Raw genomic sequence first — 15955 nt, 5'->3', positions numbered from 1 at the left:
AGTGAAGGGTTGACCCTGATCCTCCTCTGTCACATAGATAAGAGTGGTGATGGAGATTCCCGGTGGACTCAGATAACCTTAACTGAAGGTGGAATGACACTATTTTCTCTGCATGACTAGATTTTTGGATAAATAAGGGCCATAGTTGTGCCATAAATACTTTTGCTTTCTTTTCTAGATTTGCTATAGTTTTATTCCCATCTCTATAAGTAAAATTACTGTGCAACTGTTAACTGAGCTTCGGACTGTATTTTATGAAAGTAGAATGAATTAAAAAAACTGTGTCATTCTGAGCTTTAGTTACTTAAATCAACTTTGTTTTAAATCAAATAATTAATAATTAAATAGGTACTATCCCCAAAATATTGGCTAATAAAAGATGAAATGTTTCCAGAACAACGTCATTACAGGTAATCCTCCACTGTTTGAGGGTTGGTGTTGGATCAATGTGTAAAATGTAAAAACTGAACTTCTGAACCTTTTGTTCTAATTTAAACACATATATTATAAACTTTACACAGTTAACTTTTAAATTTGCTACAGCAGTGTTCCAAAAAAGAGCTTTTGCAAAGATCTGTCTCCAGTTTGGGTGACCACAAACAGTATGCAAACTGCAGTAACACCTTGTAACATCTTGGGTTAATTAGTCACAGACTCTTTCATTTAATCATATCATTTTATTCATAGACAAATTGAAGCAAAAACCACATGCGTTACGTACATTAACAGGACAATGTTACAGCACTGCTCATTGTTCCACTCATTTGCTATATTGCACATGACAGACAACTCAAATTATCCACATTAAAACTTTGAATTATGTTCATTAAACCCATCTTAACTGATGCTCTGCCTTGTCAAATTAAATGAGCATTTAGCCTCTTCTCTACATAGGTTATAAGCTTAGCCAATGCACATTGTCATTATTCAGCCTGTTTTGTATGAGGTCTGTTCTCGTTTTTTGTCAATAGAGGGCGCAATATGATGTGGGCTGCTCACACAGCGAGCAGCGGTACTCTCTCCAACGTGCTCGTTGACTGTGTGTAAGCAGGGCATCTTTTCTGCCAAAAGCCTCAGCGCCTTAAGTTGATGTTTTACAGGATCCAGAGAGTCGTTACAAAACCACTGTTTCATTCTCTGAGGCAGCTTTGTCTGTTACGCAGTTCCCGAAAACTGACCCCCAAAATGGTTTTTCAGTATCCCCAGGCTTGCCGTGACGATGCAGTTGTAAGTAAATGTGGCTGGCCAACTAGCCTAGCGTGCTAATAAGCCGGGATGCTTAATCATCACGCTTTCTCATTCATTGAAATGGGCGTCTGCTTTGTTAGCATGCTAGTTAGCTTAGCCGGGTCTGGCAACCCGGACTGACTTTGTTGACAAATGCATGAGCAGCCGATCCACGATAGCCGTAACTTACTCTACAGTCCTCGTTTAAGCTTATTAGCTAACAGCTTACCAAGCTGGACGTGCTAGCTTGGTAACGTTAGCATAAGTCTGTCTCTTTTTTGCCACACCTAGCCTAGTTCACATCTTAACAACTGTCATTACTGTTTCACCTGTCTCAGGTGGATGACTATCATGGCCAAAAAGTACCAGATCCATACAGCTGGCTGGAGGACCCGGACAGTGAAAAGACGCAGGTAAAGTCATAATCTTTATTTCTGTTGATTGCAATATTTAGCTAGAATGTCAGTTTACATTGTTACATACTGAGGACACGCATGATTTGTTCATCTTAAGTATTTTAAAGTCACAAGTCACTCTTGCCCTTCTGTATATATATTGGTGCTGGTTGAGGTAAGTACAGTGCATTAAGTGTCAGTCTTAGTCACCAGCCTAAATTTTGGTTGATATCACCAGGGGCCTGTACCAAGAAGCCTTTTTACTGAGTGATCTGGATACCTGCTGAGTAAAACCTGGACCATGATGTAATAACACATGTTCTGTTTTTACTCAGCAAAGCGATTCAGATAAATCGGTACATCTGCTTCCTGGAACTGACCACAAAGATGATTATACTTTGATGTGTAAAACCTATGTGTGCTGGTATCTTGTCTTTTTTTCACCAGGCGTTTGTCAGCGCTCAGAACCAGCTGACGCTGCCGTTTTTAGAGCGCTGCGAGGTGCGAGACCTGTTCAAGGAGCGCATGACTGAGCTGTATGACTACCCCAAGTATAGCTGTCCCTTCAAGAGGGGGAGCAGGTGAGGCGAGAATCATTAACGGAATCATGTTTTAGCACTTCAGTAACAACATCTGTGTCAGGTTTAGTTATGAAATGATAGAGGGGAGCTATAATGGGAAGCCTGGTTTGCTTTGACAGACCTAGCAGGTGTGGCTGGATTCATATTCCAGATTTAATGTCAAGGAGTACGTATATGTACCTTAACAAAATCTCCCCTCTCTTTCAGGTACTTTCACTTCTACAACACGGGCCTCCAAAACCAGAGCGTGATGTACGTGCAGGAGAACCTGGATGCCGAGCCCACGGTCTTCTTAGATCCAAACACATTTTCTGATGATGGGACCGTTGCCCTGCGAGGTATCAACAAAGACTGTTGTGAAAACAAACTAGCACTGTATATTGTTGCTGGTTTTATTATTCTTTTAATTATTCTTTTATGCTTTTTGGAAATCTTTTGCATTTCTGCTTTTCTGGAAATTGCACTATTTGAAATTGCACTATTTGAATTGTAATATTATGTGTATATGTATATTTACATTATGCATTTCATTGCAATGCCTTTGCAGAATAATGTCTTGTTATGGTAATAAGGACTGAATATTGGATCTGTGATGTCTTCTTGTCCAGAAATAGCCTGCTATTTATAGCATCCATATTGACAGGTAAATAAAGAACCTTTCTCTGCTGTCTTTGTTAATGTTCTGTTTCTGTTCCTCTGATTACTTCAAGGCTATGCGTTCTCTGAGGACGGGGAGTACCTGGCGTATGGCACCAGTGCCAGTGGTTCAGACTGGGTGGAGATCCGCTTCCTGCGGGTTGAAGATGCCGTGCCTCTGGAGGACCGCCTGGAGCGAGTCAAGTTTAGCTGCATGTCCTGGACTCATGACGGGAAGGGACTTTTCTACAACTCCTACCCTGACCAGGAGGGCAAGAGTGACGGTGAGGTCAAGACAGTGTTGGGCCGCATTCACACATTCTCAAATCCTAAATTTAGCTTGAGCTGCCACAACTATCCCTCAGAGCTCAATACTTAACAAACAAAAAATTGTGATTTGCTGTGATTTTTTTTTTTTTTTTGCTTTTATCTGCTTCTTTTTTTTTTAGTCTGATATATTTGCAGCTTTGTCTTCCTCTGCTCTTACAACTTTGATCTGTCAGTGTTGTTTCTGCAATCCACACCCATCTCCTTACCTCTCTCGCCAGACAAATTCTGTTCTTTTTTGTAGCCACTAGGGGGCGTTGATGAAAGTAAAATGTTTGTCTCCTAGGCACTGAGACCTCCACCAACCTGCACCAGAAGCTATACTTCCACGTTTTGGGGACTCCACAGTCTGAGGACGTGTTGTGCGCCGAGTTCCCTGATCACCCCAAATGGATGAGTGGAGCTGAGGTATGTCAGAAATGAAAACAAATGACTGAAGAAGGGTGCGTGTGTTAATTGATATTCGGGTGGTGTTTAGTGATTGCATGTATATTGCAGGTATCGGATGATGGGCGCTACGTGCTGCTGTCTATCAGGGAAGGTTGTGATCCGGTTAACAGACTGTGGTATTGTGACCTTCAGATCACTCCTCAGGGTATTACAGGTATGTTACACTTTCTTGATCTGTGTTGCTGCTGTTTTGCTTGTACGTTTTGCTATTTTAATCAAGTTATTACCTGGTTAGACTTTGTTTAATAAAAGCACAGTTCTACTCGCAGTTGTATCAAGCTATTGTAAGATTGATGGTTAAATTTTTACCCTGGAACTGAAACTGAGATGACTCAGAGATGAACAGCAAATATAGTTGGATCCAAGAGACACTTCCTCATTAGTTTTTTATAGTCTCAGTTTGTCTGTAATTGCGCATGTTCAGCACTTTCATTATGGGACTAAAAAAATCCTCCTCTTATGTTTAGGACTTTTGCCATGGGTGAAACTAATCGACAACTTTGATGCTGAGTACGAGTATGTTACCAACGAGGGCACGTTGTTCACATTCAAGACCAACCTAGACGCCCCACGTTACCGCCTCATCAATATCGACTTTGCCTCTCCAGCTCAGAGCAACTGGAAAGAGCTCATCCCTCAACACGACAAGGACGTTATTGGTGAGCTGCTGTAACACTCACTTGTCCTGCACCATTAGAATATTAACATTGGGTGTTAAAAATGTCTTTTTGCCGTCGCCTGAAATACAAATTTCCACTTCCTTTCCGCTCTCCTTCCTTGGCTATGTCACCCCTGCAGTGTTCGCCACCTGTACATACTCCAGCTACCTGTTTGTGTGTTTCCTCCACGACGTGAAGAATGTGTTGAAAATGTACCGTCTGAGCTCTGGGGAGGAGCTGAGGACCTTCCCTCTGGACGTCGGCTCCGTGGTGGGTTTCACTGGGCGGAAGAGGGACTCTGAGATCTTCTACTATTTCACCTCCTTCCTCTCCCCAGGTACGAGATCGCTAAATAGATCGCTATTATTATTTATGACTGTTACTCCTCAGTAAGTGTGTAGTAGCTGTAATAATATGTTACTGCATGATATTTGTTTATGCAGAAAATCATTTTTAAACAATAAGCTGCAAAATGTCCAGAATTTCAAAAAGAGAAGAAGAACTGCTAACAAAGCGGTGTAACATGATTATAAAAGAGTCACATAAACTCTAAAACCAGTGGGATTGAATATTCTTTGAAATTGGGATTAGTGCATCTTGCTGCACTGCTCTGTACATTTGGTTTAATGTCTGGGTTGTATGTTCAAAACTACACAGTGCCCTGTATAAGGATGAAAGAAACGTACAGAAGAATAATTTCCCTACATATTGTCAAAGTCATTTTAAAGATTGTAGAACAAATGAGATGATGTCTTCTCTTGCATCCAGCCATCATTTACCACTGTGACCTGACGAAGGAGCCGCTGCAGCCCCACATCTTCAGAGAGGTCACAGTCAAGGGCTTCAACCCCTCCGACTACCAGACCACCCAGGTACCTTGAAAGATCACAGCTATGTGCTATGAATGTACAAAATGTCCCAGATTTCTAGCAAGAAATCCTTCGTCTTTTCTCCTTCTTTTCGTTTTCTGTCCTGATAACTGAAGAACTCTGTGTAGCAGTTTGAAAGTCTTCCCCCAGGAACGTTTAAGGAGAAATGTTTACAATCTATTTGTGCCTGACTGCCCAACCTTGACCCAGTTCTTAAAGTACTGACACAATGTATAACCGGTATTAATCAAGTTGTCAAGAGAAAGATCAGCTGAGGGCTGTGCTGGACTAGAACACTAGAACAGTCTGTTGAAGTGTGACTGGAGACATTTTTAAAATTGTCATATTTCTCAACGTATCGTTTTCAATATGACATTTTATTATTTTGATTTTAAAGTAAAGGCAGTTGAGCTTCTGGAAGTCAGATTTATTGTTATATTCCTACTGAGGACAGCGACCCCAGAAATAACATTGTGAAGATAAGAAAGGCGCTGAGGACAGAGTTTTATTCGAGACTTCCTTTGCCCTCTCCTCTCGTCTGACTCGGACACAAGGACAGATGAAGATTCAAGAAAAGCTTCATTGTCCTTGAACATTACCAAAAACATGTTAAACCCTCATTAGCACCAGGAAAAACACTGATGAAGATCATTTGTGTGTGTGTGCCTGTGTGTGCGTTAGTATGATATTCACTACTCCCATCTGTGATTAAGATACCCGTTCCCTGAAGTTCCCTTTCCTGGCTCTGTTTCCAGTCCTGTGTGTATTCCTGATGGTGTGTCTTTCTCTGTGTCTTTGCCAGGTCTTTTATCCCTCCAAGGATGGCACTCAAATCCCCATGTTTATCGTTCACAAGAAGGGCATCAAACTGGACGGCTCCCATCCCGGTTTTCTATACGGCTATGGTGGTTTTAACATCTCCATCACACCAAGCTACAGCGTCTCCCGACTCATCTTTGTCAGGCATCTGGGGGGAGTGCTGGCTGTTGCCAACATTCGAGGAGGAGGAGAGTATGGGGAGACCTGGCACAAAGGTGCGACACACACACACACACACACACACACACTATTTTATGGTTTAAAGAGGTGAACTGTCTAACAGGATAAACAAGGATGTATCAAATGCTGCCTCTTTAATTCCTTCTGTAGCATTTAGCAGCTGGTGTGCAGGTTTCACTACTAACAAATTAAAAAGTGGTATCTTTCGTGACATTTATCAATAATTTATATACTTTGTATTTTTCCTTTTAGCTGGCATGTTGGCCAACAAGCAGAACTGCTTCACAGACTTCCAGTGTGCAGCCGAATATCTCGTCAAGGAAGGATACACTTCTCCCTCCAAACTGACTATAAATGGGGGCTCCAACGGTGGCCTGCTTGTAGGTATGTATGCTGCTGGTTTAAAGAACAACATGGACTGTATAGAGCTTTTAGATGAAGCCTCAAACAGATTGATTTTTAGCTTCACGGTTGTAAGTCCCTGGTGTGTTTCCTCTCTCAGCGGCCTGTGTGAACCAGCGGCCTGAGCTGTTTGGCTGCGCTGTAGCTCAGGTAGGCGTCATGGACATGCTGAAATTCCATAAGTTCACCATCGGCCACGCCTGGACCACAGACTTTGGCTGTTCCGAAGACAAAGAGCAGTTTGAGTGGCTCATCAAGTAAGTGCTCGGAGACCACAGTATATATTTGTAATGTTAAATATACAGTATGTTGAATTCATATCAACTTACCTTACTGACGCAAGCATTTCCTGTTAAAATGCCTGTTTCCGCATCTCTGTATTGACACTAATAGTGGGTATATTTATATGTTTTTGTGATTTAATGACCTAAATATGAGCGAGGACTAAACTGTGACACTGGAGCCGGAGCCCAGAAGAACTTCAGAGCAACCAAAATGACCCCCACAGTGGCAAAATAATCTTTATTTGAACTACACCTCATCTACTTTATTAGATTTTTAAAAATGTTTATATTATGGTACATCAGGGAAGCATTTTGCTAAGGCAATTCACTCAACAGTGACTGGTTTCCCCAGAAAAAACTCTCGTAACAAACATTAGAGCACAAAATGATTAGCTGATTGACAAAAAATACTATTTTAATACTCATTTCTGTCATTTTTGAAGTAAAAATAACTCTGACAATTGGCTGCTTTCCTTCGTTATAAATCAAAGTAAATTCAGTATTTTGGTGTTTTGGACTGTTGGAAAAAAAAACCTATTTGAAGTTGCCACCTTGGATTCTGGAAAATTATTTTTCACCGTTGTCTGCTATTTTACAGACAGTGATAATTAATTAATAATTGTTTAATTGAGAATATTATCTTCAGATTAATCAAGAATTAAAATGTTTGTTATTTTTATTTCCCTGCACTGACCTCTGTGCCTTTTCACTCTTCTTTCCAGATACTCCCCACTACATAACATCCGCATCCCAGAAGGCAACGGGGTCCAGTACCCTGCAGTGCTGCTGCTGACAGGGGACCACGATGACCGGGTGGTGCCTCTCCACTCCCTCAAGTACATCGCCACCTTGCAGCATGTCGTAGGCCGCAGCCCCAAGCAGACAAACCCTCTGTTCATCCTCGTGGACACAAAGTCAGGCCACGGCGCCGGCAAGCCCACCAGCAAGGTCATCCAGGAGGTGGCCGACACCTACGCCTTCATCGCCCGCTGTCTCAGCATCTCCTGGGTCAAATAACCTGCGCCTCCACTTAAAGTGTGTGTGTGTGTGTGTGTGTTTTGTTTTCTTCCTTTACTCAAATTGTCTTTGGAATAATGTTCATACCAGCTGTTCACATGTTCTTTATAACTTTACAGCAACACTTAACATGTTTACACAGCTACCATTACTATATTTGTTTTTTTGTCTTTATGTTTGTCTATTTTTGTCCCTCCCTCCCCCTCTCAGTGTGAGACTCAACATGCAGCACTCACAGCTAACATACCCTCTCCTGTTGGCCATGTTTGTAGTCCTAATGAGATCAAAAGAATGACTACATTATCAGTGGCGGGCGTCTAAAGGGAGGGGCATGTCATGAGGTCAAAGTGGCAACAGTTTATTTGGAGATCTTTTCTTCGTCCTCGGGGTGCTTCAACGTGATGCATTTTATTTATTTTTCGTTGGTGCACAGAATGGAGGCTGTGGGATGTCGAGTGATCTCAGCATGTACAATTATTATGAGACAGTAGAGTGCAAATGATGCTACTGCGGGTCGACAGTGTTGGCTGTGGATGTGAGTGCGGAAACTTGCAAAAAACACTTTGTGTTTGCGTGTGTGAGAGAGAGAGAGAGTGTGTGTTTGAATGTCAGTCCCCACACTTCTTTCAGACTGATAATGATTTCTACCTCTTGACATGTGCTGTTCACCTTTTAAAGGGGACAAAACACAATGCCACAATTACAATAAACACGTTTTTAAACAGTTTGACACGCCCATTTATTCTGTCATAAGGTTAACATTGAGTTTAATTGCAAAATAAGAGCTCAGACATTGTGGAAAACATGATAAATGATCAGGTTGGCTGTAGGTTTTTGGTGTCACAACATGAACTGAACTGCAGTGACATGACATGATGAAATGGGAGATTTGACTGTAAAACAACCGATGATACTGAACGCACAACCTATTTTTCTGATCAATTAGTAACCCACATTTGTCTCATGATTATCTTCGACTACAGAACAAAAACAGTGCTGCTTGGGTTGTAAAATAAACAGACAAAAGAACTGGATCTTTTCAATCAATTTTATTTACATTTTTAAACTATATGAAGCATTTTAATGTGAGACAAATCCTGTTTACAGTCATGAAGCACCCGGCCTTCCACCAGGGGGCAGTCACTGTGGAAGCGGCCAACACGTGCAGCAGGGGCAGAAAATGAGGGTGGTCTGACGGAGGGCCCCATGTGGATCACTCAACAAACATGTTTCGTGTTCAAGAACTTCTCTGATATCCCACTTTCATGTTTATGGAGGAAATTTACAAAAGTACAATTACTTCTGAAAGGCTCAACAAATGACATGTCCTCAACCTGACTTTCTCCCTTCTAAACTCGTTTGAGAAAGGAAATGAAATTCACAAAAAAATAGAAGCAAAAGACAAACTTTTTTTTTAATCCAAGTTATTTATTTGGCATTTTAAAGAGCATGACTTCTAATTGTTTTTATAGCTGTAGTAAAAGGCTGCAACTGTGCACAATTACACATTTATAAAACCGAAAAGTAATTCTAAAACAATTTGTTTTAACGTGCCATTTTAATGTATTCAACACATTTTCACGCTCATTTCTGTCCTTTCAGTAAGACATCATTTTCTCTGAATACAACTTTTCAATCACTTAAGGCCAGCGAGAAAAGGCCTCGACAGCTGTGGACGGCTACAACATGAACCTGAAAAAGAGGATTTAGCAGGATAAAACCATCTGTCCTAACTGATGAAATCATTGCCTTGTGTTGGTGAGGGTGAGGAAGTTTCTTAAAACTTTTCACACATGTACTTACTAGTAAATTGTCATAAAATAAATGGATACTTCATTTAAAGTTTCTGTTTGGTTAGGAATAAAACAAACAGATTTAAATCATTCGAATATAATAACTTTTACAATTGCATGAGGAAATAAAGTCATTGACTCAGTCCACGAAAAGTTAAATGCACATAAATATTGTTTGCATTTTAGGGAAATTGAAATCAGGCCACTGAAACTTCGGAAGATTTAAATGCTTGTTACATTTTACATTTAAATTTACATTTATTATCAAACATCTGAATGAAACTAAAGGATGAAAGTAGACAAATCAAATCTGAAATGTTCATTTTAATGAAAGCTTTGAGATTGGAATTTTAAGGTTTAGATGAAAGTATTCACATTCTTAAGTTCCACAAAATTAAAGTCAATCTATATATATATATGTAATATATATATATATATATATATATATATATATATATATATATAAAATCTATCTGTCAAATGTTCTGGTGAAACAAACTATGCAACTAAACACAGTGAAATAGATGAACCTGTTTTACACACGTGTAAATGTAAAAGTGCCTATTAAGTTTTCTCAGTACAAAAGAAAATCCTGAAAACTGAAGCTAGAAACAAGCTGACTCTTCAAAATTATGCAAATATCAAACTTGTTCTATTTTTCAAAAGTAAAAGTTTCCTTTACACACAACACTGTATATAAATACTTACTTACTTTAATACTTTAAAAAAAACTAAAATGATTTTCTTCTTAATACACATATTTGTCAACTTTAGTCTTCAGGACTCACTGAACAACTTTCAGAGTAAATGAACGGAATAATAGATAAGTGGAGTAAATAACCTGCACGCTCAAATATGTCAAAAGAACAAAAGAACAATAACAACAAAAAAAATCTCAACAAGTATAATTAGATTTTTAAGAGAGCAGGTTTTGAAAAACGGGGTATGCACGTGGGATTTGACTTTTTGATTGATTTGCCAGCCAACAAGCACCATCCAGACCAAAATTCAACCGAGCTGATAGGATTTGATCACAAAAGGTGACTTAATATAAATACATGCTAGAGCTGAAACATAAACATAAACATGATACACTATATGACTTCTGTGTAGTTTGACCACTTCTTTCACAAGTAGGAATAAAAAGCATCATCAACAACATCTCCCTTTAATCATCTCGTGACCAAACATAAACAATTTATGTATGTAATGTATGTATGCGCGTGCATGCACATGCTCGCGCGTGTGTGGGAAATGAATGAACCACCAGAGGGCGCTTGACCGACCTTGTGAAACCTGAAGTCTGCCTACATAGAGACGCATTTCACTTCCTCTGGACCAAAACTGGAATACAAATCATCCGGCGTGGTTCCGTATGTGTTCTGCTTCCTACATGATGTAACTTTTAACAGAAGGATGGATCCCATACTCATCAACTTATGTCCTAAACCGTCTCGTGAAACTGGCGGAACGGGTCCTAATTTCTGATTAGTTATTGTTTCTGAATACCCAATGAGCACACACCTGTTCACACACTAATGCGCCAACCGGAAATGGCCGCTCAGCCACTGCTGAGGAACTATATTACTCGGCGGAGGAGCAATAATTAAACATTTCCCTACTGCAAATCAATGTTATTGCTGTAATAGTTATAATTTGACTTAGTTATCTCGAAATCTGGACTCTGTGAGGACCAGAGGAGCAAATGTTCAACAGCAACAAACATTTTACAAACAGGTTATATATATTGCTCTCAAACAAGCAGCATGGACAAGCCCTCACATGGTAGATTGCTTATTGAAAGATTCAGAAAAGGGAAAGGCAGGAGCTTTGGGTGAAGTGATAAAAAGAAGCTACAGCTGAGCCCTTTGATGTTTTACAGAGGCTTAATTTCCTACTTGTTAAGAAGTAAAACATTGACTATGGGGCCTTAAGTATGTTTAAGTTCTTAAATGCATCTCAAGCTTCAAGACATAAAAAGCAAAACATTTTTTCCCCTTTATTTTTCCATGTTCATGCCCTTGAATCATATGTATATACGGTTTTATTTGACATCTGGCCTTTTCTAGAATTAAAAACAAAAACAAATTCGTTGATAGAATCTGTCTATCTGTCTATCTATCTGTCTATCTGTCTATCTATGATGCAGAATCGTGCAGGTGATTGTGTGCAGCGAACCGATGGATGGCGCTATTTATTTCAACTCCATCCGCAGTGTTCTTTGGTTTTATCAGCTCCCAATCACTGGTCTGGGAACGGTTTACTTGTACTGCTCAGTGAGGACACGAAGCTGAGTGAGTGAAGAGCAGATGTCAGATCAGTAGGGAAGGTTTGGGGGTTGCTCACGGAGAAACTAATCTCTACATTAATGTACATGAGATTGGACCTTCTGTATGATCGCTTTTTGTTTTTACTCAGATAAAATTACGTATTGACATTCTTTCAAGGAAATCGTATATTTTTTCCCATGGTTTTGAATAGTTGAACACTTCTTGTAAACAAGCTGGGTGGGGGATGTGATGGATCTTTATCAACAGGAGAGAAAGAGGTGGGGGAAGGCTGGCAGCATGATGGGGGAGGCCATGGGTGCCACATGGTTTGAAGAGCCATGATAAAGCTCTAAGACAGGCAGAAGATTGGGTTTAAATTTAACAACGACTCATCATCATCTTGGCTGCTGGAGAACTGTAAAAATTAGCTTCTTCTGCAGCTACAACTTTCCTCTTATTCACCCGGAGACTCCAGACTCTGAGCTCAGAAGCAGCCTTTTGTGAAAGAATTGGGGAACTGAATGAAATGAAACGTGTCCCACGTCTGCGGATAGTTTTTGGAGACGCTTTTCCAGATGTGTGCCACAGGCTCCCAGCAATCTGTTGGCTCACTGTAACACATTTCAAACAAATCTGCCTGGCCCCTCGCGCTGCTGCAGCTTGTGTTACAGTGTCACTATAAAATATTCATCCATGGAAAATCTCTTTGATTCCAGCCGGTCACTTGGCTTCACGCGCCGCGTTAAAGTCAGCCCAAACATGTAATTCAAACTCGAGCGTCAGCAGGCTTCAGGTCCAGCAGGCTCAGCTCTACTGTCCTCCATATTTGCTCTTATCAGAGGGACGCCGGGAGAAGCGTTTGGTCTGCCTGTGCCATCTCATTCATTCACGGAGGAGGAAAAAAGGAGGATGTCCGCTCCCTCTCCTACAGGTGAGTCGCTTCTTTTTTTTTTTTTTTCTTTTTTTTTCTTTTTAACTCTCTTGATGAGTAGCCTACATTCCTTTTTCTTCTGCTGAAATGTCTCCAAAAGCCACTGAACGTGGTGTTTGGTTGCAACTAAGCTCCCCTCTGTGGAGCTGCAGAACCTGCTTTTCATTGACCTGAAATGACCGGCTTTTAGCAGCACCACAAAGTGATGGATCGGCTCTTTTATCAAAACCCATTCAACAAAGTTATGAAGTTAAAGATGCCCGAAATTCAAGCCCATGATTTAGGGAGAAAATTGCACTTTGCAATTTCAACTAAACAATAAGGAAGTAATAAAAAGAAGAGATTGAAACCAAACAATAAAACAAACGTTATCGATCACTGCAAGACCGCTGTTGACCACCTTAAAGTCATTACAAGAATAGGACAGGATAATGATCTTTCGTTAAGGAAATGCATCGATCATTAGGTTAGACGGATATTCACAGGCTACATTTATGTGATCAGCTAATTGTGAGAGACTTTAAGAGGTTAAATGAACCCAAGAAGAAGCAAAGAAAGCCATACTGACCCGCCGGATCCCAGCAGAAAAATCAAAACGAAAAATAGAGAGGTGTAAAGGGATATTTTGTCCCATTGTGCGCAGTTTTGGGCGCACCGGCTGCAGAGGCGCTTCTCCTGCAACCTCCCCCCTCTCTCTCTGACGTCACCGATATTTCATTCACATATTTCCAGCCTGTTTGCTCCTGCTGGAGGAGGCTTTATTGGATTGAACAAATAGTTGAGACCACGTGATTTACCCCCCAAAAGGTTTATTTTCATGATTTCTTCTTCCTGCTGCCCACCCAAAACTAACTGGGAAACGATCCTGCTGAGATCAAGAAGTGGTAAGAAATAGTCTGCAGGCTCTTGGAAAAAAATGTCGTATTAAAAGTCTCATGTAAAAGCATTTAACACGCCTGCATAAATATCAAATCTGATTCTAAATGAACGATTTAATGTTGTTTTTTTTGTTAAAAGAACCGAGAAAATGTCCCACAAGTTTATGGTCTACTTTTGTGGTCAGGTATGGAGCACATGACACACGTGTGCTTGTGTGAGAGTTGTGCAATTATTTTCGTTGATTCAAAATATTCCGTAACGAAATCTGTGCATACGTCAATGGAGGAACTTAGATAAAATGCAAAAAAAAAAAAAAAACGATAGTTATTTTCTTCTTTTGCAGAGATGGAGGCATTAATCTCCAAGAGTGACAATTAAAAGAAAGTACAGTCGAGATGGCCTGTGTTTCTATTTCAAATGAATGAAATGATTAAGAAAAGAATCACCCTTTGCGTGTAAAACCTTTCACATGTTCTCATTCTCTCCAGTTATTTAAAGATGGCTCTGACAGTAGATGACCTGCTTTGCCAACACTGTTTACACTTCGTTGCAAAGGATATAAAAAAGGTGAAGGATTGGTGGCTGGAATGCATGAAGCAAATAACAAAAAATAACCCCCTCACTAAAAAAGAAAGGAGAAACGAACTCAATGAACCCTTTGAACTGCATTGACAGCAGCAGGGTAAAGGCAAATTTCCTCTGGGAGCCTACAGGGTGAGGAGTGGGGGTTGGGTGGGGTTAGCTGGGGTGAGGGAGTCCAAAGTCTGCTCAGAAAGTTGGTATTCAAACAGCTCAGGAATCTGCTTCTGCTCATGAGGTTAAATGCTCATAATTATGTGTTTTGGTCGAGATAACTAACTGCCTAAAAATCTGACAGATTTGAATTTGTACCACTGCAGTAAATGTCCTTATTGATATTCCAAAGAACTCATTGAGAATAGTTTGAATAATAGGTTTAAAAAGCAAGTATCTTATGCAGAGATACATTAACAAAAAATGTATATGAGTTGAATATAATGTATGACCTCCAGTTGGTGTTCCCTGCCACAAACCATCACCTACATTATTAAAAAGGTGAAATATGTTCTTTTTTCTTTTGTCTTTTTTAAGTCAAAAGAGCTCAGATCTTCATCCAAGTTTGATTGTGACTGATCAAAAGGAACAATGATGGAAATAAGTTCAGGATTTTAGCATTATATATATATATATATATATATATATATATATATATATATATATATATATACATACAGTCTGATATGTTCTATTTTTTAAATATATTTAAATGTTGTCAAGAGACCAAACCAAAGAAAACCTACACACTCTTAATTTTAAATGTTCGATCATAAGTAGATGATAAGTTCTCATACAGGCAGTTTTTTTTTATGTTAAATTCAACATGAGAGTAAAACCTTATTGTAAACTTCTCCAAAATAGCTTATCCTTACCTTAACCTACTTCACCTGCAATTATTTGACGTGAAAATAACGTTATAAGTGCATCTTAAAAATAGGCCAATTCATAGAAATATGTTCCCTAACTTTGTGCAGAACTCCATAAGAAAAGTTGCTCTTATTGATCTCGTGTAAAGTGACTGATCTGAAGTTCAAACAAGTTTGAAAAGTATCTTATCCTGTAGCATGAGGGCAAATAAAAGGGTTAAGTATGACTTCTAGTTGGTGTTGATTATAAGATAAACAACTACAGAAGTTGTATTTTCAGTTCATCTTAAAAATAGGGCAATTCATAGTTATGTCACAATTAGACTTAGCTAACTTTTTGCAGAACTTAATATGAAAAGTAATTCATTTTAAATGTATTTCTCCATGAATAGAAACATGGAAAAAACATTGATGAAAAGTTAAAACAAGTTAAAACAATCTTATCCTGCAGCATGAAGGCAAATAAAAAGGTAGCTAAAGTCTGACTTCCAGTTGGTGTTGACTATGAGATAAAAAACTAATGTAAACTAAGCAAGTTGCACTTTCAGTTCATCTTAAAAATACAAAAAAGACTGATCTAATTTTTTTTGCAGAACTTAATATGAAATCTTATTAATTTTTAAATGTATTTCTCCACAAATTGAAAAGTGGAAAAAAGACTGATGGAAAGTTGAAACAAGTTTGAAAACAATCTTATCCTGCAGCATAATGGCAAATAAAAAGGTGGTCAAAGTATGACATCTAGTTGGTGATGATTTTAAAACAAACACCTACTGCAAAGAAAGTTTTCAGTT

At 39.4% G+C, this 15955-nt stretch overlaps 1 protein-coding gene across 1 annotated transcript; it reads left to right on the top strand.

Moving 5' to 3' along the window:
• The first annotated feature begins 1089 nt into the window (after nt 1–1089).
• prep (prolyl endopeptidase) lies at nt 1090–7846 on the top strand. Its single transcript, XM_070925968.1, has 14 exons — nt 1090–1227; nt 1566–1640; nt 2070–2203; nt 2411–2541; nt 2914–3123; nt 3453–3574; nt 3665–3770; nt 4084–4275; nt 4415–4612; nt 5044–5147; nt 5947–6178; nt 6396–6527; nt 6646–6802; nt 7552–7846. Exons 1-14 carry the CDS (start codon nt 1090–1092, stop codon nt 7844–7846), a joined length of 2226 nt encoding a protein of 741 aa, XP_070782069.1.
• The last annotated feature ends 8109 nt before the right edge of the window (nt 7847–15955 follow it).

Source organism: Enoplosus armatus, chromosome 19, assembly GCF_043641665.1.
Source record: "Enoplosus armatus isolate fEnoArm2 chromosome 19, fEnoArm2.hap1, whole genome shotgun sequence".
Taxonomy (NCBI): domain Eukaryota; kingdom Metazoa; phylum Chordata; class Actinopteri; order Centrarchiformes; family Enoplosidae; genus Enoplosus; species Enoplosus armatus.
This window is presented reverse-complemented; position numbering and strand designations above follow the sequence as displayed.